The sequence below is a fragment of the Phaseolus vulgaris genome, chromosome 1, assembly GCF_000499845.2.
Source record: "Phaseolus vulgaris cultivar G19833 chromosome 1, P. vulgaris v2.0, whole genome shotgun sequence".
NCBI classification, from domain to species: domain Eukaryota; kingdom Viridiplantae; phylum Streptophyta; class Magnoliopsida; order Fabales; family Fabaceae; genus Phaseolus; species Phaseolus vulgaris.
Window position 1 is genome coordinate 38,861,869 of NC_023759.2, and position 26,084 is coordinate 38,887,952.

Consider the following 26,084-nt stretch of genomic DNA (forward strand, 5'->3'; position numbering starts at 1 on the left):
TATTATTATATTATTAAAAGATATGAATGATTTGTAACGTATTATTTTGTTAAAGTATGTATAACATTTCTTTCATTATTTGGATAGTTTATTTTTTCAATTTGAAAATATAATTAAGAATAAAATAGAAATATAAAATATGCACATCAAATAAACAAATATTATATAATAATAATAATTTATAACTATTATAAAATCAATAATTTTTTTATAAATGATCTATTCAAATTAAACATTATCTTAAGATTTTACCCTTCGGTTTTATAACTATTTAATAATAATAATAATATTATTATTATTATTATTATGTTTGTCCTCTAATGAACAGGAAAAATTAAGGTAAAGGGAGACGAGGGCAACTTGATTATGAAAGCAAATTTGAAGCCAGAATTACTTTATATGCTTTAAACGTCATTCCTCTAGACATGTGAACCAAATAAAAACCAAAACCAAAACCAAATTAGCTCAACATTTGGAAGAATAGAGGTAAGAATGCAGAGGAGAAGGGATGCGAAGCGAGTCAAGAATTTAGGATATACAAATTGGACCAAAAAGGACAGGGAATGGAGGGGGAAGAGAAAATACCACACTTTCCTGAGAGCAACAATCTTTACACGCCTCTCTCTCAAACCACTCCTATTGAAAGCAAATTGTAATAATGGATCCACTCAGAAGCCACTATTACAAGATCACATCAAACATCAAAACTGTCCATCTGCAAACTCTCTCTAGTAGACCCTGAAACATCAGTTTCAGTTCCTTGTGACTTTTTAAGCTTTGCTACAAGGACCCACATGTTCGCAAGTTCATTTTCCAGGTATGCTTCTTTCTGCTTTGACTCCTCAATCTTTCTTTGAAGTTCGGCCTCTTTGTGATCTTTCTCTAAAAGGGCAGCTTCATATGAAAGTTCCCTTTCTTTGCTCAGGGCTAATTCTCTCTTGATATTGGTGTTTGATCCACCCTGATCATTTCGTCTGACTCTAACATGACTTTCTCTTCGTCCATTTTGAACTGTGCCACTAGTTCTACGTTCAGTGGTTGAATTCTTGGATGCACCTAGCTCAGCAGCAAGTCTCTCGTTCTGGTTCATGAGTTTGGCAACTTCTTCTGACAGTGCCTTAAGCTCAACAGCAGCAGCTGAAGCAAGCCCTTTAGCATATGAACTCTCTTCTGCCAACTTCTGATTTCTGAATTCTAACTGCTCCTTTAATTCTGTTAGTTCTGCCAATTTCTGCTTCAGCTCCTCTATCTCACTTGTCTGATTAAGTGCACAAGATCAGTGGGAATGATGACCGTATACAAAATACTTTATGCCATTTGAAGTGCGTGTTTAATTTGATGTCGGATGAACTCAAACGTGGATCTGTGATCCACGTTCAAGCTGGAGTTACTTTCACTAGCTTTCATTTCTCACATTTGAACCATGAATTCGAGACTTCAAACGCCATACCAAATACACACAAATATAACTTGACTAAAAGCAGAATAGATGGCAGATAAAACAATCAATCAGTTAAATGGACATTTCTTGTCTCGGGAATAACGTAGATAGTATCTCTTTTAGGTGCGTAATAATTTAAACTTGATAACTATTAAAAGGTTTCCTTCACAGACTAAAAGCTCTTTTCAGTTACACTTTTTTAGCATGTATCCAAACAGATCCTTAAACCAACTACACTTTTAAATTTTGTCAGAGAAATAAATAAGAAATCAGGTACTTTGCTGAATCAAAATTGGCTATAAATTAAATCATGAGTAGATCCCAACCTTTTCAAACTTAAAAGCATGGGACTGTAGACAGGCTGAGGTTTTGATGTACATGTCTTGACCATGGGATTATGTACGTCGCCTAAGATTAGAACATAACGTCAAGTTGTGATTTAATGTAATTTTTAATCTTGATTATTCGTGGTAGATCCAACAGTTAGGAGTGGCTCCCCATGCCAGTTGCCACTCATAATAAGTCACATAACAAGATGGTGCTCTTAAAATAAATCTTTGCCCGGTGATAGTAAAGTTAAAAACAAGTAGTTTGTAATGATTACCGTATCAATCATAAAAACATTAAGATGCAAATTTTATGGGAAATTGCTGGAAAATTAATCACAGACACAGGAATGCAAGACTAAGAACTGTAAGAGCACCCGACAAACCAAGATTGCACAAGGGAAAAAATATACCTGTGCCTGCAAATGAATCCCTTCATTAGAATTGTTTATCATATTCCCCTTGTCAAGGTGAATTTCACCACGATAGTCTTTGGTCACAGAGAAATTTTGTGAATGGTTGACAACAGGGCTGAAATTTCTCATCTCCAATGCATCTGCAAGTTGCTGTTTCAGAGAGGCAATCGTTTCTTGCTGGCTTTCACATTCACAAATCTGATAATCCCATTACTCTTAGCTATGGACACGACAAAAAGATACAATAAGTATTTCACAGAAAAAATTATGCTAGATATTTCACCTTCTGATTAAGCTGTTCTTGAATTATACGATTATCTGCTGCTTTGACCTGAATTAGCACAATAATGTGCATTAGTTACTACTGGGCTCATCTAAAACAACCGAGTAAGGCCACATGTTCATGCAGTGGTAGAAATTTTAGAATTTGAAACGTCTATGCTACATAATCATAAAAGAACCCTACTGATGTCTAGCATGATCAGAAGCATGGCTTTAAAAATATTGATTGTTATCAAATTGTTGACATAACTAAAATGTATATTTTATTCCGATTGGAAAGTACTAATTTTATTAAGAACTAATAAAATGGATTTGGAAAAAATTAGCAAGGATTAAATAACTGTCACCTCGAGTTCAAAGGATTTCTCATTTAATTGTGCCATCAGATCAGCAACAGTCTGTTGTACAAATAAAGTATTAGGCTTGACTAAAAATAAGTGAAACAAAGCAATAGTGATGCCTAGTGAACACACCTGCAATGCTCCGGACTGTTCAGTCTTGTCTGAAGCAATGAAAGAATTAGAAATTTGCTTTTCCAGCAAATCTATTTGTTCACTCTTTGCTGTAATTTCATCTTTCAAATTTTCCATCTCCACCTTGGTATGAATAACACAAAATTTCCAGCCATAATAGTCAGAGTCATAACTCTAATCACTCAAATAAACACAATTACATCTATATAGACAAAAAGGTGTTGGTAACCTACATGAATCTGACCATTCTGAGGATTTCTTGTTGCTTCATCAGACAGCCTCTTCAAAGCACTAGAATGAAGTGCCACTTCTCCAGATAAAATTTTGTGATGCTCCCTCAGAAGATCAATCTGATCAACTGATTTGGTGCTTGTCTAGAAATTAAACCCAAATGCAATGAGAACCCAATCTAATGAGGTAAAAATATAGATTTCTTCCATATAATATATATTCATCACACATATTTGCCAAGAACATAAGAATCAGATATCCACCATGTTTCCTCATTCTAATATCATAGATATTTCATACAAATAACAGAGAATTAATACCAGCTCAGGTACAGTGTCTTCAACAAAAAAGTAAAATGAGATCAGCAGATGAAGAAGTATTGTAATATTTGAAAAAAAAGAGGTATAACTGATCACAATCCAAATAAATAATGTGGAACACCGAGTGAAACTTTTCTGGCTAGACAAGGACACTTATTCACTGGGCTGCACTTGAGGGTAACACTGGAGACCAAAAAATATAAGCAGTGCTAGCAAAAATGAGGTTTCTCTGGTGGTTTTAAAGCATTTTAGTTTTGACATGACAATCACTTTACAAATATTGGAAAAGCATATATACACTGCCTAGTTTCTTTGTTCTGTTCAATATAAGTGAACATGAAATTTTCTAAATGCTAGAAATTGGCCTTTTTCATCAAAGCTACAGTAAGTAAGAAACATAAATAACAGTCAATTACATACCAAAGGCGTGTCTTGACCCAATAAACTATTATCGTGAATATATTTATCCTCTCTTGCCTCTGATGCAAGATCAGCAGAGGGAGAGCTTTCTGCAGGTTGAGAATGAGAAAGTCTAGACTCTACATGATTACCACTTTCTGCTTGAGGTGTAGAAGGTGTACTAGTTGATTTTGCTCCACTAGATTTATCACTTGTGCCTGTCAAGGCACTATCTCGTTTCTGACAAAAACACAGTCAAAGACACTTAGCTTAAAGAAACAGAAATCAACTTGCAAGTACCCAAAATGAAGAGATCCATTATTTATACAGCTAATGTTATATAAGATGTTAAACAAGGAACCTAATCAAGCACACACCAGCATGCAAGAAAATGAATCTTACTTAAGCTAAATGTGATTATAAACTTGTAAAAAGTAACATAGTGTGACAAATGCACTGCCAAGAGAAAGTTTGAATTGGTGAAGTAAATGCAGTCAATTAGTTTTGGATTGATAATTGAAACTGTTGATTCTTAGTTTTGGATTGATAATTGAAACTCTTGATTCTCGGATGTCAAATATTACTTATAAACTTCGTAGATTCCAAGTGAAGAAACAAAACGGCATCCCAATTGTTAGAGATGCAATTGTTTACAAAACAGTTATGTATTGACACCTAACCGCTTAAGTTTAAGATTTTTTATTTCAGGACACCATTTTCCAAAGTGTCATTAAGAATAAGGGAACAATACCAAGGAGTTCATAAAAAGCTATTGGTAAACCATTCTATTATGTAATAAATATTCCTAATCTCAGCAAACTACAATGAAGTGATGAGCAACTTACACGTAACTTTAACCAATTTAGCAGTCCATGTTTCTTCATCTTTTTCTCGCCCTTAAATGAATCATCAGCTATTGCAGCATTTCCCTCCAGATTAACATACAAATCAACATTTTCCTCTTCTAAGATTAAATCCCGCCTTTTGTATGGAAGGTATGCCAGCTGAAAACATAACCGATAATTAAAAAATGAAGGGAATTATAAGTAACATAAAATCCTAGTATTTAGAAGAAAAAGGGAGAAACTTGATGCAACATGAGTAATACCTCCTCTTCCCCAAAGGAGTGTCTTCTACGAGGACCAGGTCTGTTAGAAAATCTTGTAGATGGTGACGCTTTTGAGGAGACCAAAATTAACTTAGTCAACCGTTGAATTCTTCCTAACAAGGCAGCTTTAGCATCTTCTTCTTGTTCCAATCTGGATTGCAACTTAACTTGACCATCTTCTAACTTGAATAATTGAAATTGAGAACAATTCAAGATCAGAATGCTAATTACAGAATACTGAGGAACTTAATGTGCCGCAAATTTACAACACAATAACTAAGTAAATTCATTTCGAAATTCATACCTTATACCTTTTAGAATTTAATAAAAAAGCCTAGGATATCTATTTAGGGTTCACTTGGGTACTCCCACCCAAAAAGGGAGTACATATTACATTTCTCTAAAATTATAGACTTTTATATTAAATGTTACAAACTAAAATAATAAAAGTTACAAGCTGAGTAATGGAAGTTACTGCTTTTTATTGCTAAGTTTGTAATATTTAGGTTTAATTACTCATGTGGTCTCTATAGTTGAAAAAGCTTAACGTTTTAGTCCTTATATTTAAAAATCATTTTTTTCTAATGCTCTCTTGCATACCTTTTTTAATCACTTTTAGTCCCAATGGTTTAGATGGTAAGGAATAAAAGGAATTAATTAAACCTAATTTTATTAATTAAAGTAATTTTGAAAAAGTGGTACAGCACTAGCTACCATGGAGGGAGTACTGAAGTGTACCCCTGTTTATGCTCTCTAGGAAAACACAGAAATTTCACATTTTGAAATCTAATAATATGTGTGTGTAATATTATCTTGTGATATCTTTGGTATATATCTAAGTCTCAAATTCAACCACTGAATCATGCGATATTATCCTTGATATACATTTAAATGAAGTTGATTGATGAAATATAGAATTATTTTTAAATTGTATGAAACTTTGTACGCTTGATCAAACCAAAAGTTAGATTCATGAAATTCAAGGTTTATAAAATGTTATCGAGTATAGTAAGTTAAACAAGAGTTACTCTTGGACTAAGTGAACCCCTTCCCTATATATATATAGAGAGAGTCCTAACAATCAAATAAAATAAAAGGCCACGATTTATATATAACATTGCCTACCTTCTGTTTTAGGAGCTCAATGTCATTATTCCCATATTCTTTTGGTTGAACCGTGACAATACCTCTCTTCAATTGTTCCAATTCTTCCTTTAAGCATTGAATCTCTTGTTGGTATTTCTTGATAAGTGACTTTTCATCAATTATCTGCAGGTTTAATTAAATTAAAAAAAATAATGAGAGCAGAAAGAATAAGGATAGAGCAATGAAGTAAAGAGAAGTCAACACCCTCTTGTTTCCAAAGTACACATACAATACTGAATTTTTAAAGATTAAAGCACCAACTACTGCATATATATAAATCCCCCCTCTAGAATATATGTAAGATATCTAATAATATCTTATCATATCATTACAGTTTTGAGTAATTTAGAGTATCTCTTAGAATTAGTATTTAGTTTCCATATATGTTCTCATTATCTCTTACAATTGGTTTCCTCATTTCCTTATTATCTTGTGATTTGTTTCCTTATAACTCAATCTAGTATTACTATAAATAAAGTGTTTGAAAGTTTCCTAAATTACAGTTACCCCTTGTCTATATTAGTTGCGGCCTATCAAAATTGGTTGCCAGCATATAGAAAAAGGGGCTACTTCCAGAAGGCCTGACCAAAAAGGCTAAGTGAAGCATCTTTGAGTCTGGCAGCTAGGATGTCAGCTCTCAAGGGATTGAGATCCCACTCAACCAGAGATATTACTAATCTAGTTCTTATAAGTTATAACACAGCACACCGCACCACAATATTATACAAAATCTCCATTCACTCCATTTTCTCCTTCAATACCAAAAACCCTATAATTTCAACATTTCCAATTGCCCTTTAAATATGGAGGTTCATAGAAATTCTTTCCAATGCAATAAAAAGAAAACCATTCAAAACATCTCTTATTCTCTTCCACTAAAATTGAGTGATAAACACCCCAGAATTGCACATGGAATTGGTAACAAACAACTAAGAACTTTGAAGCTAAATGAGGAAGTGGTGCTTGAGGACTGTCATTGGTGATGAATGTGAGAAATTTCCACTCTAAATGGCCCCTATAGGTAGTTTAGCATATGTCTATGCACCAAACTTTATTCTAAAGTCAAAAGCCATGTCTACTCTTCAATTTAAAAACCATTTATGGGCCTTCTACTCATAGCTTAAGCTACCATGAGTCCTGGTGATTGACATGGTATCCAAGCCTTTGAAGAAATGTATGATATATTAGATCCTTGCTGCCTTGATTCTTAAAAATAAATGTTGAATTTCAGCGGAAGGTTCGACATAAAAACTATTCATTAGTCTTCACCTAATAATAGTTTAGGCTTTTATAGGAGAGTAGGTCATTGACACATAGCAATTTAACAAATGGCAGGTCCAAATAGAACTGGCCACTTGCAAGAACATCCAATTAGTTGAAAATTCAAACTGAGTAGATGCTTATTTCTTTGGAATGGTTTTGTATAACCAAGTTGTATTTAAACCATGGATTACCACCAAAATGAGATTTAATGAAATGGGGTTAAGAAGGAAATATTGTGTTCCCACTAGTAGGGGTGGTCAAAGGCAGAGTTCTACTTCTGTGAACTAATACTATGATGGCAATGTCTTGAATTAGAGAATAACTTCGAGATTTAGAGGAAACAATTCTGAATCTGCTTGAGTTGCACTCAGCATCTATGACATTTATATACATCAATAAAGAGAAAACATCTCCTATTTACAGAACAACAGTGAGGAACATTTTGAGTGTTTCTTTTTCTATTTAAGCCATTTCCTATGATATTATTTTCCCAATAGTACATATTCCAAGGATGCAGGAACCTAAACCTAATACATTAAATGTTTTCTAACAAATTCCTATGTTACTAAGTACAATCTAACAGCCTTAATATGGGAGGTTGAGATAAAGAGGTTATTTTCTTTCAAAGGTTCTACTACAGATAAATTTGCTAATATACATTCGGCCAATTTGGAAAAGTTTATGTGTAAGCATTTCCAAGAGAGAAAAATATATAGAAAAAATAAAATCAACTTCTACATAAGCTAAAATTAACTTATCCATAAGCTAATATCTACAAGTTTTCTCATATAGTTTCTCTAAATTTTTATTTTTTTTAAATTGTGCATAACATAATTGTAGCTTATGGAGACACTCGTTTCATTTTTTTTTCTCTCCTATTTTTCTCTTCTAGAAATGCTTATGGAGAAATTTGAAGACAAGATGAATTACAGGGGTACTTTACAAATAGGGGGTAGGCCTACTATTGATGAGCAACATTACTCTTTACCTATATCATACTTGGAGGGAATATAACAATGGGGAGTATGGCATACTTGTTGCTCAGAAAATCTTATGAATAAGCTCATGTTCTGTACTTGTTTCTAACATAATACAAGTAATGGATTTGTGCAGAAGACAGATTAGGAGCTGTTTCTTGTTCTGTATAGTGTGTGCATGTTGTAGTGTCATTGGTAGCTATAAAATTCTGATTTAACCAAAAAATTTATCAAACTTACCTTGTTTTGTGAAGCCCGAATTTCAATGTACTTTGCCCGGTGAGCAAACTTCAATGTGTTATGTGTCTCTTCAGTGCTACTTGATGAAGGAGTTACTGTGCAAACAAGCTGTTTTTAAAATGCCAATAAACTATTAGAATTGCTGATTTATGTCTAAGCATTTCTACCACAAAGAAATGTTAAACAATATCCATTTTTTACAAATAAATGCATGCATGCAACAGTATCTACATGAGGGAAGCCTTACAGAAACACGTCCATGACCACTTAGCGAAGACTGAAGTACTCTAGTCAATTTGGAATCCCTATAAGGTATGTGACTAGCTTTATCTTCAGTCAATTTTGAAATAACCTGAGGAACAAACATAATTACAATTCAACACAGGCATAAACACATGTTCTCGAATATAACAGCATCCAGTGAATTATCTATGCTTGGAAACCACTGCACATCAATGTACTATCATTCTATCAATAGCAGAGGAAAATGCAAGTGGTTGTTGTTGAACATCTTAAGATGACTGAAAACATTCTAAAGTAAAGCAAGACGACCATTGCACAACAAACATATCCTAAGAGAAAAGCCATGAAAGAAAGAGAAGTCCCAAAATTTAGGATAAAAAAGGGAAATCATTGGATCAAGTAAAAGTGTCAATGGTAAAAGACAAAAGGATCTATTGTATTTAGCTATGGATAAAGCTCACAATGTTTCTAATTGAGAGGGAAGACTTGAGAAAGAGTCCATGCAGTTCAGAGAAAAAAATACCATGTCCTATTTTAATTTAATATTTCTAGCAATGAACTATAATCAACTACCAATGCAAATATATTTTCTAAATTGAACTTAAAAAGTAGATGCCTTCCCTTGCCCTTCTTTCTGAACATATTATGATGCTTCATTTGTCCACGTCATTTATTTTAAGAAGAAAAGGTTATATTTTTCTCTTTTCTATGCTTATTTTAGTTTACAAGAAATTGAATATTCATTACTAGTTTTGAAAATTTACGGAGGCAAACGGAAGACTGTAACATATTAATGACATATTTTGGTACAATTAGAGGACTAAGCATTCGTTTGGTCAAACTCTCAGATCCGAATTAAGTAACCTTCTGGATTTGCATATTCTTTTGCTACATAATTTTAAGAGTTTAAACTTTATGTATTATTTTTACACCGGCAATCAATCAGAAATTAAATAGTCTATTTTTAAATTTGGGAAAGTTCACAGACCTATCAATGTTGCTTCCTAGAGAGTTTTTCAAGTCTCTTTTCTCCCTCTTTAAACCTAAATTATGTTCTTCTTGCCCCTATTTGCCCTTTAACCTAATTTATCTAATTCAATTATTCAAATCATTATTAAATTGTTCAATCACCTACCACCACAAAACACAAGAGATTAGTTCAATGTTAGATGATGAATCCTCTTCAAGTCCTTCACCGCTATCTATTCATATACTGCCAATAATAAAAATCTTGGTTAGCCTATTTTTCTTTGAAAAGGTATACCAACAACAATCGTTGTCCTATTTACATTTTTCTAAGCTACCATCATTTATCTCATTCATTTTTCTCCTTTGTCTCATTTGTGTCATCTATTATCATCCCTAAAACTGTACATAAAAACACTTGATCATCCTGAATGACAACAAGTCATAATTGTTGAAATGTAAACTCTTGACTACTGTTAAAGTATAAGATAAAGAGAAACATTGAGTTGAAATGAAACTGTCTTCTCGATGACAACACTAGTGATTTATTTATATTGATGTAAAAGGGTCCAAACGAGAGAGAATTCTGTAACAAACTGAATTGTATACATTTCATTAACTTGTAAAAGGGGAAAGATACTAGTGTATTTATAGCTAAGCTTCAAGGAGATAGTTGTTGACAGTAATTAATTAGCTTTATTTTATTTATAAAAGAGATAGTTGGTAGCAATAGCTAACAACTTTGACCATACATACAATATTTACATACAAAATATAACTAAGTTTATTCTAATACCCTTCCTCAAACACAAGGAGAAGGTTTTCCACGAAAAGTGCTCTTCACATTGAGTTAGCCTTTGGGAAAAGCAAAACAAGTTGAAGAAAGGGCTTGGTCATTTTCCTACTAATCCAAGGCTGGAATGTGACAGATGAAAAGTTGCTTGCCCAAAATCTTTTCCCGCACAATGAAAACCTCATTCTCCATGTGTTTGGTGCGGATGTGAAACACTAGATTATTAGCAATAGACATAGCACTTTGATTGTCACAAAGAAGAAGCGAAGTACTAGATGGAACTTGCAACTTAGTGAGCAAAGCATATTTCCATTTAGTTCAACAGATGTTTGACCCAAATTGTTGTACTTAGCCTTAAAGTTGGAGAGAGCAGTAACTCTGTTTGCATGACCACCAAGATAGATGGTTGCTCTTAAAGTAGAACAATAGTCATCGGCAAAAGATGCCCAATCTGCATCACAAAAGGCTTTAAGTGACAAAAACTGTGTAAGATGCAGAATGAAGATGTCCATGAAACGAAGTACCTTGAGGTACCTTAGTATTCATTTAACCACAACCCAATGAGATTCCAATAGTTTGGCCATAAATTGACAGACTTTGTAACAACAAAGTTGATTTATGGTCTAGTGAGAGTGGCATATTGCAGAGCACTTACCACTGAACAATATAGAGTAGGATCTAAAAAGAGGTTAGACCAAACATAGATAATTTGCAATTAGAAACCATAGGGGAAGAAATGAATTGAACTTCTATCATATGTGGCTTGTGAAGAGTCACAATGTGAAGCCAATGATTTTTAGTGGGTTGACATCCTATATTAACTAAAGATATTGTTGGAGATCTATATCAACTAAAAATATGACCAAAATATAGCATAAATTGGTGCAAACTTATTTACAAACCTGTTTTGTGAGGTTGAATTAGACTTAAAGTACATTTTTTCAGATATATGACTCAAGTAGTGCTTATAAGACTTGGACAATCCTCATCTTACAAATTGGTTTTATGGGGTTAAGTTCATATTTTTAAATAATAGCAAGTGATTTATGATGACCATGATTTATAATTTGTTTTTTTTGTGTTTCATAAATTTTTATACATATTAGGATATGTATCTTACATGTATCATATCCTACGTACTTTTAGAACGATAGTATCGTTGTAATAGATATGCATTATATATAGGTATTGTATTTTAGCATGATGACTACTGGCAAAAAGAATAGAGACAATCTGGTAGGGATAAGCTAAAACCAAAGTTTAAGGCCTCACAGCTATAGCCATAACTCAATTCATTGCGCCATGTCCACCACTTGATCCCAAGGTTGAATCACCCCATTGTCGTTTTTTCTTGTGCTTCAGCCAACCATTACCCACCACAAACAAGGTCTAGAAGTCCTATGATGTCAATAAGGGGGGTGGTAATTGGATCTGTTATGCACCAATCACTCCAAAAGTTTAAGCTATTGGATTAAGGCACATAAATGGTTTCACATCAAATGTGCCTCTCCTTACATAAAAACCCTTTGGGCTTTGAAGTTTGGCAAATGCGTAGGCCCACCTACCTTGTGTTGAAATTTAACTTTTGTATGAAAGAATGAGCCAAAAAGATTGAACTCTATATCACATGATAATATGAGGGAAAACAAATAAACATTTTTATATTGCATTTTAACATATAATGAGAAGAAAAGGTTTGAGACCTCACAGTTCCAAGTGTTAGAAGACTTTTATTGATATAAGATCCTTCTCTCCTTCTCATGCCAGTAGTTTCAGCTTTTGAGCTCTCAGAACCTGCTAGATCGATGAGATTCTGCAAATATAAGCAAAATTTTAAAAACGTAAGAAACAAAAAAATATATGAAACATGAACATGAAATCATTACCCGTGTTAAAGCAAATCCAACCAAAAAAGTTTAAGTTGGTTACCAGTTGTGAAAGTGTTATAGCTTCTCCTTCACTGTTTTCACCACATGGACTACTCTCTATAGTCTGTTACAAAATTGTATGAAATTAAAAAAAAATAAAACAACATATACATAAAAGGAATTGATAAATATAGCTAACATCTTGGTGTTCCATTTTCTTGTTCTTGAATGACTCAAGGTCGAGATTGAACGACTATTTAGGATATATTTTTAATAACAACCCCACCTCCCAGCAGGTCCTCATTTTGGAAATAAAAAAACAATAATAAGCAGAATTCTTATCAAGTAGTTTTGAGTTGAATAATAGTCTGTTTTTATTCAAGAGTTTTCCCGTGGTAATTCCTTTGTTTACCAGGATAAATTACCAACTGTGTGGCTACATTATGTGCTTATTACAGTTAAGTGCTACGAAGTATCTATAACTTATAAGATGAAAACACAACAAAGTCAACATAAACATCGATAAAATTTGTACATAATAATAAGAACCATGTTGCTTAAAAGATAAAACAGGATGATTATTCCTTTAAGATGGTGTAAACGCACCAGGGTAAATATTGTATGGCTCCTGCTGCTGAGTAAGTTAAAGTTTGTGGACCCAACATGTCTGTGCTCTGTTATCAAATTGAAATTTTGTCAAGAATAGAGAAAGGAACACATTAAATAACAAAAAAATGGGGCATCAGTGGAATTGTAAAAGAACCCAATTCTTATGATCATTCACGTGACCAGTAAACAGTTTTATTTAGTTTTTATTATAAACACTAAATGCAACTACTCTTTGAGAAGACTATATTTGACAAATAATACACCTAGTATTTTAATGCGTTAGCATAACCAATTTCATGAAAGAAAGTAGCCAAACAAAGAATATTAAGGAGATATAGCTGGTTTTCTCCCTCACTCTTTACACAAGTACTCAATTTCAAAAGTACATAAAAAACAATTAATTAATTACAAAAGAAAAAAGACGAAAACATAACAGTCCACGGTATTGTGGTACTTGAAGACAGCAAACTAAAATAATCCACATATAAAGAAACCTAGCAGGAACTTTTACCTTCGCCAGCTGCAATAAGGGACAGTGCATGAGCAGGCGAGAGTACAACCTCTTCCTTTATTCCCTCAACATAGGTGCCCTACATATTATTCAATGTACAAATGATACAGGCCTCCTTCGAAATACTTCTGATTATAGAACTTTGAATAAGTATTTCAACAACTATCGTCTGACTTTTTAATATGCTGATGGCTTCAATTGTATTATACATTCTATATAAAGAAATAACAAGACTGAAGGTTTATGAAATAAAATAAAGGAGTCGTACACATTGAAAAGTGTTTGGAACGGTGTCTGACAAACAATTTAGTTATTTATTATATAAAACATAAAAATAACATTTTGCCTCTCGATTCACATTTTATCTTTCACTAGGTTTGACAACAAAATATTCATTCCTCCAAAACTGATCTCACTAATGTTCCAAACAATAAAATCCAAGAATTGTTAATAATCATTCATTACAGAAGATGGAGTAAATCACCAGCTATAAACCAAAAATTTGCTTTTATGCATCAAAATGTCACTTGGTTCAATTGACTGGGAAATGTACTAACCAATGGACTTCCCATGAAACACTATCAAGATATATCAGCAAGTTGAGCATGATAGATATTCATTCACTAGTTTGAAGGAGTATTGTAAAGGTTAATTATGTGTAGAATATTTCCTAATCATTATAATTAGCATTAATTTTCCTAAATTCCTTCTTACTGTTATCATTTAAAGATTTGTAGCCTAAAATATCTGCTATAATTTATTTCTTATGTCGATATATATGTTGTATGTATTGCTAACTTAAAAAATAATATACAATTTAAGTTCTCTTTTCAAGTATGAATATATCATTCAAATTCAGAAAAGAGAATCTTCACTCATAATCTAGTGGTATAGTTATAAATATAGAGGAAGAAAGATAAGAAAAACTATTATCAGTACCTGAGTATCCTCTCTGATTCGTAAGTTCTGTCCTGCTGGATTTAATAAGTCATTAACCACCTGAAGAAAAGAGAAGCTTTGAAATTTGCATTCATTAAATTTCTTCTCAGGGAAATCACAATGTCTATGGGAGACAAAATCAACATGAACATGGTATCACAAGTTACGAACCAGATAGCAAGAAAGCCTACCTCATTGTAGATCTCCAAGTATGAGACTCGAAGGAGAAACTCTCGGTTTGGAGTCTAGTACAGAGAAAAATCAGACTGTGTAATTTCTATAATAAAGGGTGCAACGAAGAGAGTAGTATTTGACATACCTCTTGGATAATACTAAAAGCGTCCTTAACGGCAAGGGGTATAATTCCAGGAGATCTTTGATCACCCTGCAAATATGAACTAATGAGCATATAGTGTCACATCAACTAATCCAAATTCATATAAGAACTTAACACAATCAGCAGTTGTCACAATAACAGATATTATTAATTAATTTATTATCAGATTATGTAGCATGACAGATTATTAAGTAGAAGAAAAGGTATGTAAAAGCTAAACAATGGTCTAAAGTCACATAAACTTCTTCAGGGGCCTGCAGCCATAGATTGTTCAGTATATGTATAATATAACGGCAGCCAGACTAAGTCCAAAAACCATCTTTACAAAGATCAATGTTTGGTAAGTTACAGCTTTGAACAAAATGATTTTGAGTTTGTTCAAGCAATGAAGGTTTTATTGAGTAAAATATGACAGTAGCTAGCTCACTAACCAACCTACTTCAGATCAGTGCTACTGTATACTTCAAATATAAGTTAACATGTTAAGACCCAAGAGAAAATAATAATACTTTTATGCATTTATCAGAAGCAAAAATTCAAAATTTTACTACTCCAAAATTAACATGTTACCTTCTATGGGATAGTAAGATTTTCAGTACTTGTTATGCTCACTAACCTAAAATTAACAGATTAAAGACAATAAGGAACAAATTAGAGAGTATAACAAATACTGAAAATTTTATTTTCCCACAAGACATAGAACACTTATGACTGAAAATAAGATCAGAAATAGAGCTAGTATTGAAAGAAGTTGCTCATTACTAAGAACACCAGAATCAGTCTTGACAACACATGACTGCCAGAATTTTCAAATAAAACCAGGAGTAGAAAAGATGATAGCAGGAAAGATAAAGTGGAGTCTTTGAAATTATAGCATATCCTGAATCCACTAGCAAGTTTTAACAAATTTAAACTGGAACAACCCATTAATATGAACAATTTTAAAGTAAACGGAACGGAATCTTAATGATCAGAAAGAGATTTGTTATCCTGTAATTTTATATACTTGATAGATACCATTGCTAAGAGTTCTAGCTGCAGCTGAAACCAAGTATTTCAAGTCTGTTGAGATAGCTCATAATGGGACTCAATGTCAGTCCAGAAAAACCATGAAACTCAACAAAGAGAAACAACCTCAAGCTACCAACCCACCAGTAATATAATAGAATAAAAAATGGCAAGTATCACAAAGGTCAGCAATTGCTCTTTTGTGAATTAAGTATGGTTTAAAGTTTAATAACCTTATGTAGCATGACATTGAAAGACCATTAAAAACATAAATATGTAATTTTTTCATAAACAAACAAAACAAAAAGATGAAGGTATAAAATAAGTGTGGTCTCACATGCATTGTGTGAGTCTTCCCACTGCTTGTTACCCCATATGCAAACACCGTACCTGTATGAAAACCAGAGAGGAGTTCATACGTTAATTATTCAATATGCCAGGTATATAAGTGAAAAAATAATCTGGAAGTTACTCAGCCAAATATTTCTCTATGCAAACTGATTGCTATGATGCCAATCGCAAACCTCTAGGGATTATATCATGATCTGGCTAACAGCCTAACCAAACATGGTTTGCAATATTATTTTATGTTATAAGAGGAGTGACCAAGAAAGCCAAATGATATGACATCTATACAAAAGGATCAAAATTTTAAGGGTGGCTTTGTCCCCCCAGAATTTTTCTAAAAGGTATTTGATATCATTGTTGCAGAATTATATCCGATTTTGTCATGTTCATTAAGTAAAATATGGACATCTTCGACTAAAATGCATTGCTCTTACATCTTTTGATGCAACTCAACCAAAGTCAAAATAACAACTTTAATTTTAAATGAGCATCAGTATCTAGCCAAGAGCTAATCAGCCATGTCAAAATACACTAAATCTATTACAAAACCCTAATTAGTTGACATTGATCAAGATTCAGTAATATTTAAAATCTAATACATCCAAAATGTGATATGTATTAAGGAATCAGGTTGACTTTATTAAAGCAAGAACAGATTTTATTTTTTGACCATGCTGAATAGGAGGTAAGTAGTAAATTCAATCTGTTAGTTACCATTGATGCCCTCCATAGCACCACTAACAACATGCTGAGCAGCAACATCATAGACCTGACGCGTGGTGGTTGTGGGACCAAAGACACGATCTAGAGACAAATAAAAAATAACATATCAATACACAGCATCAGCAAATGAGAGATATGGGGACTATTTATTGAGCATGAAATGTACATTACATGATGATCAATTGGATTTGAGATAAATGTACAACTTCATGACCTTGAAATCTTTCTATCTCAAATAGGATCGTGAAATCTTTGTGAATATCATTACTCTACCTATGTCATGAACACTAGAAGAACTATTAATCAAGATCTTTCAGTTTTACAGATGTTTTGGGTTTTGTTACGTAGAACCCGATGGATAACATTAATCCATGTACTACAGCTCTATTGTTATTAACTACTGTTTTTGTTGTTCACTTCAAAATTAATGTAACAAATAATAGGTTGCCCAGAATTAATATAGAGGATTATATTCTGAACTCTTTTGCTAATTTGATTGGATCCAACTGCCAAGTCCTCAAATGGCCTTTTCTCAGTAGAGCCTCCTACGTTAAGACATTCTCAACTGTTTTTTCTTTGGGACCCTGTGATCCAAAATACAAGTGAAAATGAGATACCTGGAAAGGCACACTTTTGCTCCCATTAGGTTAGATTATGCTTTCAGACTAGTTTTGTCTAGCATCTGTCATAAATAAAACTCCAGTGTGGTTTATTTGAAGAGTGGGTGTTCTATGTATGACATGCTAAAAATGCATTTAACGTTCAAGGGTGCTAGAATCAAGGAAGTTGCATCATTTATCATAATCCTAGGGAATAGTCTCCATTAATTAAGTCTTATGGATGATATGCAGAAACTATGTACTACATTCTCTTGAATAAGAATAAGAATAACAAAGTATTCCAATTACTAAATTCTCAGCAGATTGTTTTCTCTCTTTTCCTCACCCTCTAAATTAGACAGGGATTACTCAGAGGAAGAAGCTTCAAGATATTCTTTTATCAGGAGCAAGAGACAAAAGGATCATTTGGTCAGCTGTTGCATGCCATTTAAGGGAGAAGATCCTGAAAAATTGATGCCCAACAATACTGCTTCAATTAATAGCTGTAATGTCTCCCTTGTGACTTTCTCCTTATGGCACCAAAAAGAGAAAAAATGGTTCACATTAAAATGTTGAGAGAAGTAATCAAATAGCCAATCCAGAATACATCACCAAATAATTCCTCGGGAAATTCATTCTGAATACTCCTCATTTTGTTTGGACCATTATCTCCCCTAAAGGTATGTAATAGGAAGCACAATTCATTTGAGACTGTGTGGGGAACATGACATTCAGAAGTTTTTCCTAGTTCAATCCCCCTTGGCTATCTCAAAACTTGGAGCATTTTCTGAGGATTTCTTTTGGAGGTTAGCAATGAGGGAAACGTTATTATGCAGAGAGATACACTCACTGCACTTTGTTCTTGGTACATTTGGTTAGAAAGGTCGCTAAGATTATAAAAGAATATATCTTTCCTAAGTATGCTTTGTGTCATTTTTTTTATTTTGCTCCTCCTGGGATAAAAACGTAGATTCCTTCACTGGTTTACAGAAGGATAAGGATGGGAAATCTATTATGTATTAATATTGCTTTATTTCATTTATATGACTGGATCTTACGAAGATTTGGCTTAAGAAAAGTTTCTTTAAAAAAATAATCACGATGAGAATATCTTATTATATTGTAGCTATCATCATCATGAGATAGTATTCTCAAAATCAAAACACGGAAAAGTTTATAATACGTCAATGTGCCTATGAATGCAGAATAATATACGGTTCACCCTCTGGATACCATATGAACAAATATGTAAAACACAAAAAATCCCTATCCATAAATGTCAGTTTTGCATATTATACCGTACGCATATGCTATGGAAGGGTTATACTCATTTCGCACTATAGTGTCTCCATCTGCATACCAAGCAATCTCCTCTCCTTGACGAATTTCCCTTGGACTGTCCCAGGCATAGACCTCAATCAAATTAACAGGCTTCTGAAGAACACAGCCACAACAACGACACATTATTTGGAAAAGGTCACACTTACTTCAGAGGCCGAAATCGGACCGTCACCGTGACATTTTCCTTCACTCTCTGTGCCTCGAGAGGAGGTGCAGCTGCAGTTTCTGGATTAAAATGCCGTTGCTTACTCCGAGCCGACGAAGATGCGGGCGAGCTAAGGCCATCAACCGATGTCTCCAGAAACTGTTTAGAAGACGACGTAGTAGAAGACGAAGGCGAATTAGCAGCTTTGGAGCCACTCAATCCGAACCTTCTTGATTTCACACCTGGTTTCGACGCCATTGCCAGTTCTCCTCAAAGCTTCAACTATGAACACAACAAACAAGGTTTAACAACTAAGAGCGTGACCTGAATTGAGCATTAAAAGCAAATTCCAGAAAATTCGTTGAAGTATAACATGGAGAGGAGAGTATTGAAAATGGAAACCGAGCTTACTCCGTAGAGAGCGATAATGCATGAAAATTGAGGCGAAAAGAAGAATTGGTTGGGCGAATGCATAAGAAGAAAGTAAAGGAAGAAAGCGAGATAAATAGAAGATAAGAACGGAATAAAGGAAGGAATCAGAGGCGCATTGCGGAATTAGGGAAGAGATCGCATGGGAAAGTAAGCGACAGATCCAAAAGAGAAGGTAAAGTGTGCGTGAGGGAGTGGAGTAAGAGAGTCAAAGAGTTTAGTGAGAAATGGAAAAATAGCACATAATCTTCAACAGCAGAACAAAAGAGAGAGAATAGGTTATTCCTTGCCTTGGAAGCGATGGCGACGGGTTGGCCTTCATTAACAAAAGCGTAAAAGAGCTTATTATCGATCCAACTTTTATTATGGTGATGATTGACAATGATGATTACTACTATTATTGGTTTTATGTTGGAGGAGAGAAAAGTAGAGAGACTGAAGAATCCCAAAATTTGGGATAGAGAGAGAGAGAGACAGAAAGACGCTAGTTGGTGTGGTGGGTCTGATGTAAATTTTGTTTACACGAATCTCTTTCTCTTTCTCTCACTCTCTTTCTCTAGCTGTAAGGTGGGATGTGCGTAAATTAATTATCTTCTTTAGTTCCATTTTAGCGCGCGCAGAGGCAGAAGCCCAGTGTTGGGCTTCCTGATTTGTCTTTCACTCTTTCACGAGAGGCGCGTGGTGGTGGGAATGAATGAGAATGGGTATCTCTAACTACTAATACGCCACCAGTGACAGTTACATGTGTCAAGAGGTGGGACCCACCACACTCACAGCTTCTCTATTTTCAATATAAACAAATTTTCCACCTTCGTTCCTACTCTAAGCTTTTTTCATGTTTAGGTTTTGTAATCAATAATCAGACTTTCCAATAATTTCATAGCATTAACATACTGTATATAATTATATTTATTTGATTTTATTTATGTATGACTCAAATTTGTTATTATATGGATTGAGAAAAAATTGTTTGGACCTTTAATTTAGAGAGATAGTATTGTTATAATTAATAATCATATTTGAGATATTGTCGGTTTTGAAAGTTGATGTTTCATTACAGTTTTGTCTTTAAAAGACGTATTTGTGAGTTGGTGAGTTAGAGGAGAAAGAAGTATATAAATTATTCTTGACCTCGACTATTGAGTGACGTGGAACTATATTAACAAATCCTCCAGTCAACGGGAGTGGATTCCCTAGCGAGGGGCTTAGGACACACTTTCATTCTCACAGACAACATCACTGTTCCGACCTCAAATCCGAGAGATAACATCGTTAAATCAATCACTGCATTCGAGTTATTGTCTGCTTTGAAGGTTGTGTTTCATCATGATTTTGTTCTTAAAAGACATCTCGTATATTGAAATTTATTTATCTTAACATTTAGTTTTATTTTTTTCCATCAGAATAAAAATACAAGTAATTATTTCAATAATATTTGTATATGATAATAATAAATATTATTAAATATTTATCTTAGTTGATATTAAATAACTTATGTTAGTTTGGTATAGATCAATCTATACCAGGTAAAGATGTTTGAAATTCTCTTTATAGTAGACCTAGATTAACATTTATCTTTATAACTAATCTTTCTATTATTCTGACATTCACTACAAATTTTCTGTAAATTTCATATTTAAGTGACATATTATTTGCCTGTGGCGAAACACTATTTTAAATAGTGTCACAAAGTATCTTTTGGTCTTTTATCTTTTCAAAAAAGTCTTATAAGATTTTTTACTGATATTTCATGTGTGACTAAACTTTATTTGAAAACTGAGACGTCTTTCTTGTAATTTTTTTCAAAATGCTTTTTTATCATTATAAAAGTTCTGTATTGTGGAATTCAAGTTTGTTTATAAATAAATAAACTGATGCGAATCTTTTACGAATTTGGTGTGGTTTTTCGTAATAATGACCATGATGTTAAAATTTATAAATTCACACATATTATTCGATAATATATCACTATACCAATCCTAACGAGTGTTGGTCCATTTATTTACCACTTCCAGTGGAATTACTTTAGAATTGCATGATTTCCCTTCTGAGCAAGTTACTGTCATAGTTTTTATCTTGACATTCTTTAATATATAAAAAGAAATTATAATTTCTTTGATAAAAATTACTTTTTTCCTTAAATACATTATCATAGATGGTTAGCAATTTGTTTCTTTCAATTTATAATTTTGATTTTAAAACATTTATTTATTATTTTGTTTATAAAACACTTAGCAATTAAATAAATATTTCAGAAATAGTACAGATTTATGAGTTTAAACAAGTATTTATGTATATTTGTATTTTTTTTAATATAAAAGAGAATTATAAAAGGCAATTATAAGTATAAAGAAAGAATATGAATAATAAAAAGAAATACAAGAAACTAAAGGATAAGAAAACTTTAAATAAAAATAAAAGAGATGAAATGTTGATAAAAAATTATTTAATTGTTTGAATAATCATTTGTTAAGAATTTTATATTATATTATAAAATTTATTCTTATATTATAATGTAATATATATATATATATATATATATATATATTATTCAATCTTTAATAACTATTCTATGGAATATTTTGGATTTTAATAAAATCATCAATTTTAGATTTTATATATATATATATATATATATATATATATTTCATTAAACGTGGGAAGTTCGATGTTGGAGCTTATGGTCAAATTTACTTAAATGATAGTTTTCTTGTTCAAGCGATACTTTTGTGATAAAGATAACATACATACAAAGAATAAATGAGTAGTGATGTTTGAATATCCAACATTTAAAGAAATAATTGCATGAAAATTTTGTAAGATTATTACAAAGTTGACTTTAAGCCTAACTCAATTTCATAAAACCGGCTCATGAGATTGAGGTTTGCACCCACTTATATACAATGAAAGACTCTAATCTCTAGTCAATGTGGGATCTCCAACACACCTCCCTCACGCCGAGACTACCAACTCGTGCGTGAGACTATATATTATAGGTGGTCCGATAGCGGCCCGATAGCGGGTGGAACGATAGGCCCAACACAAACACTCGCTAGGATAGGCTCAAAATGGCTCTGATACCATATTACGAAGTGGACTTTAAGCCTAACTCAACCCCATAAAACCGGCTCAGTTGGAACAATAATTTCAGCAGTAGTATTGGGGTTATCAGACAAAAAATCATAGCTGAAATTATAAGACTGAGGAATTGGCAAAGATAAATTGTTGGGACTCTTTGTATTATCATCTTTCTATTTATATGGAAAATGATTTTCATACAAAATTGTGTGTCTTGGGATCTTAATTTTATGATTTTGAAGATTAAGAAAAAGATATCCTTTAGTATGAGGTTGAAAACCTAGAAAGATTCCAGAAACAGACCTATCACCAAGCTTCTTCCTGTGCGAAGTAATGGTGCTAGAATAGCAAAGACAACCAAAAACACGCAAATATGAAATATCATATAAAGAACCATGCAATTTTTCATAAGGAGTCATATTGTGTAATAAGGGAGTGGGAATATAATTAATCAGGAGAACAGCGTGTAAAACAGCAAAGTGCCAAAAGATAGGAGGTAAATGAGCTTGAAAAAGAAGAGCACGTGTTACATTAAGAATATGTTGATGCTTGCGTTCTACAATATCGTTTTGTTCAGGTGTTTCTATGCAAGTTTTTTTATGGATAATACCTTTTGAAGAGAAAAAAGTTGTCATGGCAAATTCAGCCCCATTGTTAGAACGTATAATTTTAACAGTGGTTTGAAAATGATTTTCAACATAGGATAAGAAGGTAGCTATATGAGTTCTAACTTCAGATTTTGTACACATAGGAATGGTCCAAGTATAACGAGAAAAATCATCCACAATAGTTAAAAAATACCGAAAACCATGCATAGATACAATAGAACAAGGACCCCAAATATCAATATGCAAAATCTCAAAAATTTTAGAAGTATTAGAATTACTCAAAACAAAAGGGAGTTTTCTTTGCTTTGCTCTATGGCAAGTATCACACAGATATGGTTTTTTAGCATAAACAAAAGAGTATCGAGATCTCAATACATCCAATCTTTTATTAGAAAGATGTCCCAGTCTATTATGCCATACATTGATATCTTTCAAAACACAATGAAAAGAAGGATCAAATCTTTCTCTGATGGGTCTTTGAAAAATAGAAGCATGAAAAACATACAGGCCATTTTTGGCCTCAACTGTACCAATCTTCTCTTTCGTTAGATTGTCCTGTATCACACAATTCTTAGATGAGAAAATCAAATGGCAGTTCAAATTTGAGGCAAGTTTAGAAGCAGAAATCAGATTGAAGGTGAATTCAGGTACATATAAGACATTTGTTAAGTAAAATCTATTACTGAAGGCAACAGTTCCAGAATAACTAGTATAAAAGCTATGCCCATTTGGTAAACTGATGAGAACAGGTTTGATACTTTTATATGAGGTAAAATCAGATAAACAGGTGCAAACATGATCAGTTGCTCTAAGATCCAGGAGCCTTTAATGGTAGTATAAAAATTTAAAACAGTAGCGTTACCGTTTGGAGAATCCTTATGATTGTCATCAACAATGAAAGAACCCACTTGATTAACTTGCACCGAGGGTTGATTTGCAACATTATTTACTACGTTCTGCTTGATAAGAGTAGATAGAACTTGGCATTGTTGTGCTGTGAAGACAGAACGCATGTCTCCATTTCCCTGTTCTTGCACAAAATTCTCAGAGGAAACATCATCAGCTAAAACAACATTAAGTAAAGGGGCAGTCCTACTATTGGGAAAATTATGGCCGGGGGGAAACCCATGCTTCCTGTAACATGTATCAATTGTATGACCATTCTTACCACAGTGGGTGCAAGCTTTTCTATTACCATTAAACCTAAAAATCTTATGTTCTTGATTCGGAAAACCCACTTTCCTAAAACAAATGTTTTCAGTATGACCCAATTTTCCACAGAAAGAACATGTGACAGCAAAATTACGATTTGTACCAGCATGGTTAATGTTCGTAACCAAGAAATTACTTGCCAATTGACGTTCTTGTTGAGCCACAAGAGAGAAGATTTTCGAAATAGGTGGTACCGGTTCCATGAGGAGCACATGAGGCCGAATGTTGTTGTATTGATCGTTGAGTGTCTAAGAAACTGCATGGCCTGATCCTCACATTTCCTTTTTCTAATAACAAAAGCCACAAAACATGAGCACTTGTGCTGACAAACACAGATAGGATTAGGTCGAAAATTGTCTAGCTCGTCCCAAATTATTCTTAGTTTCATAAAATAGTCAGTTACGAACAGATCATTCTGACATAAAGAGGATGCTTCTAATTGCAAATCGGAAACCCTAGAAAGATCACCTTGGGAATATCTAGTTTTTAAATCGGTCCAAATATCAACTGCTATATCCATCCAGATCACGCTTTGTCTAATAGAAAGAGAGACTAACCATGGCACGACCATGTTGTTGCACCTGACCCATGCCGAATGGGTAGGATCACTCGTCGGTGGACACGGATGGGTGCCCAAGACAAATTCTACTTTATTCTTCGCACTCAGCGTTGTCATGACGGACCTACTCCAAGAATGGTAGTTCGTCGAATCGAGTACTGTGAGACGAAAGATGTCGCGGGGTTCTCACCAGGGTGAAGATAGAGATAGATGTTTGAGGAAGGTTCCAACACAACCGAACTTGTTGTTCGTTCATCCGCCATCTTGCTGAAAGAAAGAACCAAGAATCAGAAAGTAAGAACTGATGAAAACATAAAGATGAAGATAGAAAGAAAAAGAGGACAGAGCACGCAGCAGAGCTCTTCAAAGGAAGAGCTCTGATACCATAACAAAGTAGATGCAAGCTCTTGATGTTGAATTACTGATTCTGTGGAAGCAAGGAGAAAACCTTGTGATGCAAAAGAAAAAAACAAGAAAGCAGAGGAACCCAACACAGTGAAGAGAGAAAGGGGATAAAGTGAAAGAGGAATAGTGAAAAGAGAAAAAGGATATTGAAGTATTATTATATCAGATTGTGTAATTACAAAGAGTATCTACGGTATATAAAAACAGTAAAGGGTCAAGCGGTGCGGTGCTATCTAGAAGAAGGGAAGCGGCCCAGTCGGCCCAATACAAGCCCAAAGGTACAGAAGAATGACAGAATAAAATACAAAGCATAATTAAAATATTATAAGTTTATCAAAGATTGGTACTCAGGTTCAAAAAGACCAACTTGAAGTGTTGGGTAAACCGTATTATTTGGGATAATGACATGAATTCGAAATTGGTGTGAAGTTTAGCTCAATTAAAACATGTTTGGCTTAGCTAAGAGTATAATGTTTTGGTGTAAGACTGTGTCATGGTAAAATTTGGTTAAGCAATGCTTTTCTCGTTTTACACAACACAGTTCTGTGAGTTTTGTGATAAAGACAATATAAATAAAGAATAAAATTCATCTTTTGGTCAACATGATTATACTGAGTACAAAAGGTTGAATACATAAATTTTAAACTATTCACCGTATTGTTCAACACATAGTTAAACTAGTAATATAGTTTGAAAATTTAAAACGAAAATGATGACATTACACATTTTTAAGGTAGAATT

At 33.4% G+C, this 26,084-nt stretch overlaps 1 protein-coding gene and 1 long non-coding RNA gene across 6 annotated transcripts; both read right to left on the bottom strand.

The window, feature by feature from the left end:
- Nucleotides 1–364: 364 nt before the first annotated feature.
- On the bottom strand, nucleotides 365–20,173 carry LOC137814156 (kinesin-like protein KIN-7K, chloroplastic). 4 transcript variants are annotated; one of them, XM_068616745.1, is made up of 24 exons: nucleotides 19,772–20,173; nucleotides 19,054–19,334; nucleotides 18,865–18,962; nucleotides 16,959–17,048; nucleotides 16,234–16,286; nucleotides 14,871–14,936; nucleotides 14,743–14,796; nucleotides 14,552–14,611; nucleotides 13,613–13,691; nucleotides 13,099–13,166; nucleotides 12,554–12,616; nucleotides 12,333–12,437; nucleotides 8,870–8,974; nucleotides 8,623–8,730; nucleotides 6,122–6,265; nucleotides 4,997–5,179; nucleotides 4,734–4,892; nucleotides 3,910–4,128; nucleotides 3,172–3,312; nucleotides 2,939–3,061; nucleotides 2,813–2,863; nucleotides 2,467–2,514; nucleotides 2,181–2,381; nucleotides 365–1,258 (listed from the first exon to the last, which is right to left on the bottom strand). In XM_068616745.1, exons 2-24 carry the CDS (start codon nucleotides 19,308–19,310, stop codon nucleotides 695–697), a joined length of 3,039 nt encoding a protein of 1,012 aa, XP_068472846.1. In that variant the 5' UTR covers nucleotides 19,311–19,334; nucleotides 19,772–20,173; the 3' UTR covers nucleotides 365–694. The 4 variants fall into 4 exon arrangements, with proteins under 4 accessions (XP_068472846.1, XP_068472845.1, XP_068472848.1 ...); XM_068616744.1 differs by having other exon boundaries at nucleotides 19,464–20,140; XM_068616747.1 differs by lacking the exon at nucleotides 365–1,258 and adding an exon at nucleotides 1,635–1,849 and having other exon boundaries at nucleotides 19,772–20,050.
- A 3,242-nt stretch (nucleotides 20,174–23,415) lies between these two features.
- LOC137816177 (uncharacterized) lies at nucleotides 23,416–25,549 on the bottom strand. 2 transcript variants are annotated; one of them, XR_011081776.1, is made up of 3 exons: nucleotides 25,323–25,549; nucleotides 24,030–25,205; nucleotides 23,416–23,722 (listed from the first exon to the last, which is right to left on the bottom strand). It is a non-coding gene; the product is annotated as an uncharacterized lncRNA (long non-coding RNA). The 2 variants fall into 2 exon arrangements; XR_011081775.1 differs by having other exon boundaries at nucleotides 24,030–25,549.
- Between the last annotated feature and the right edge of the window lie 535 nt (nucleotides 25,550–26,084).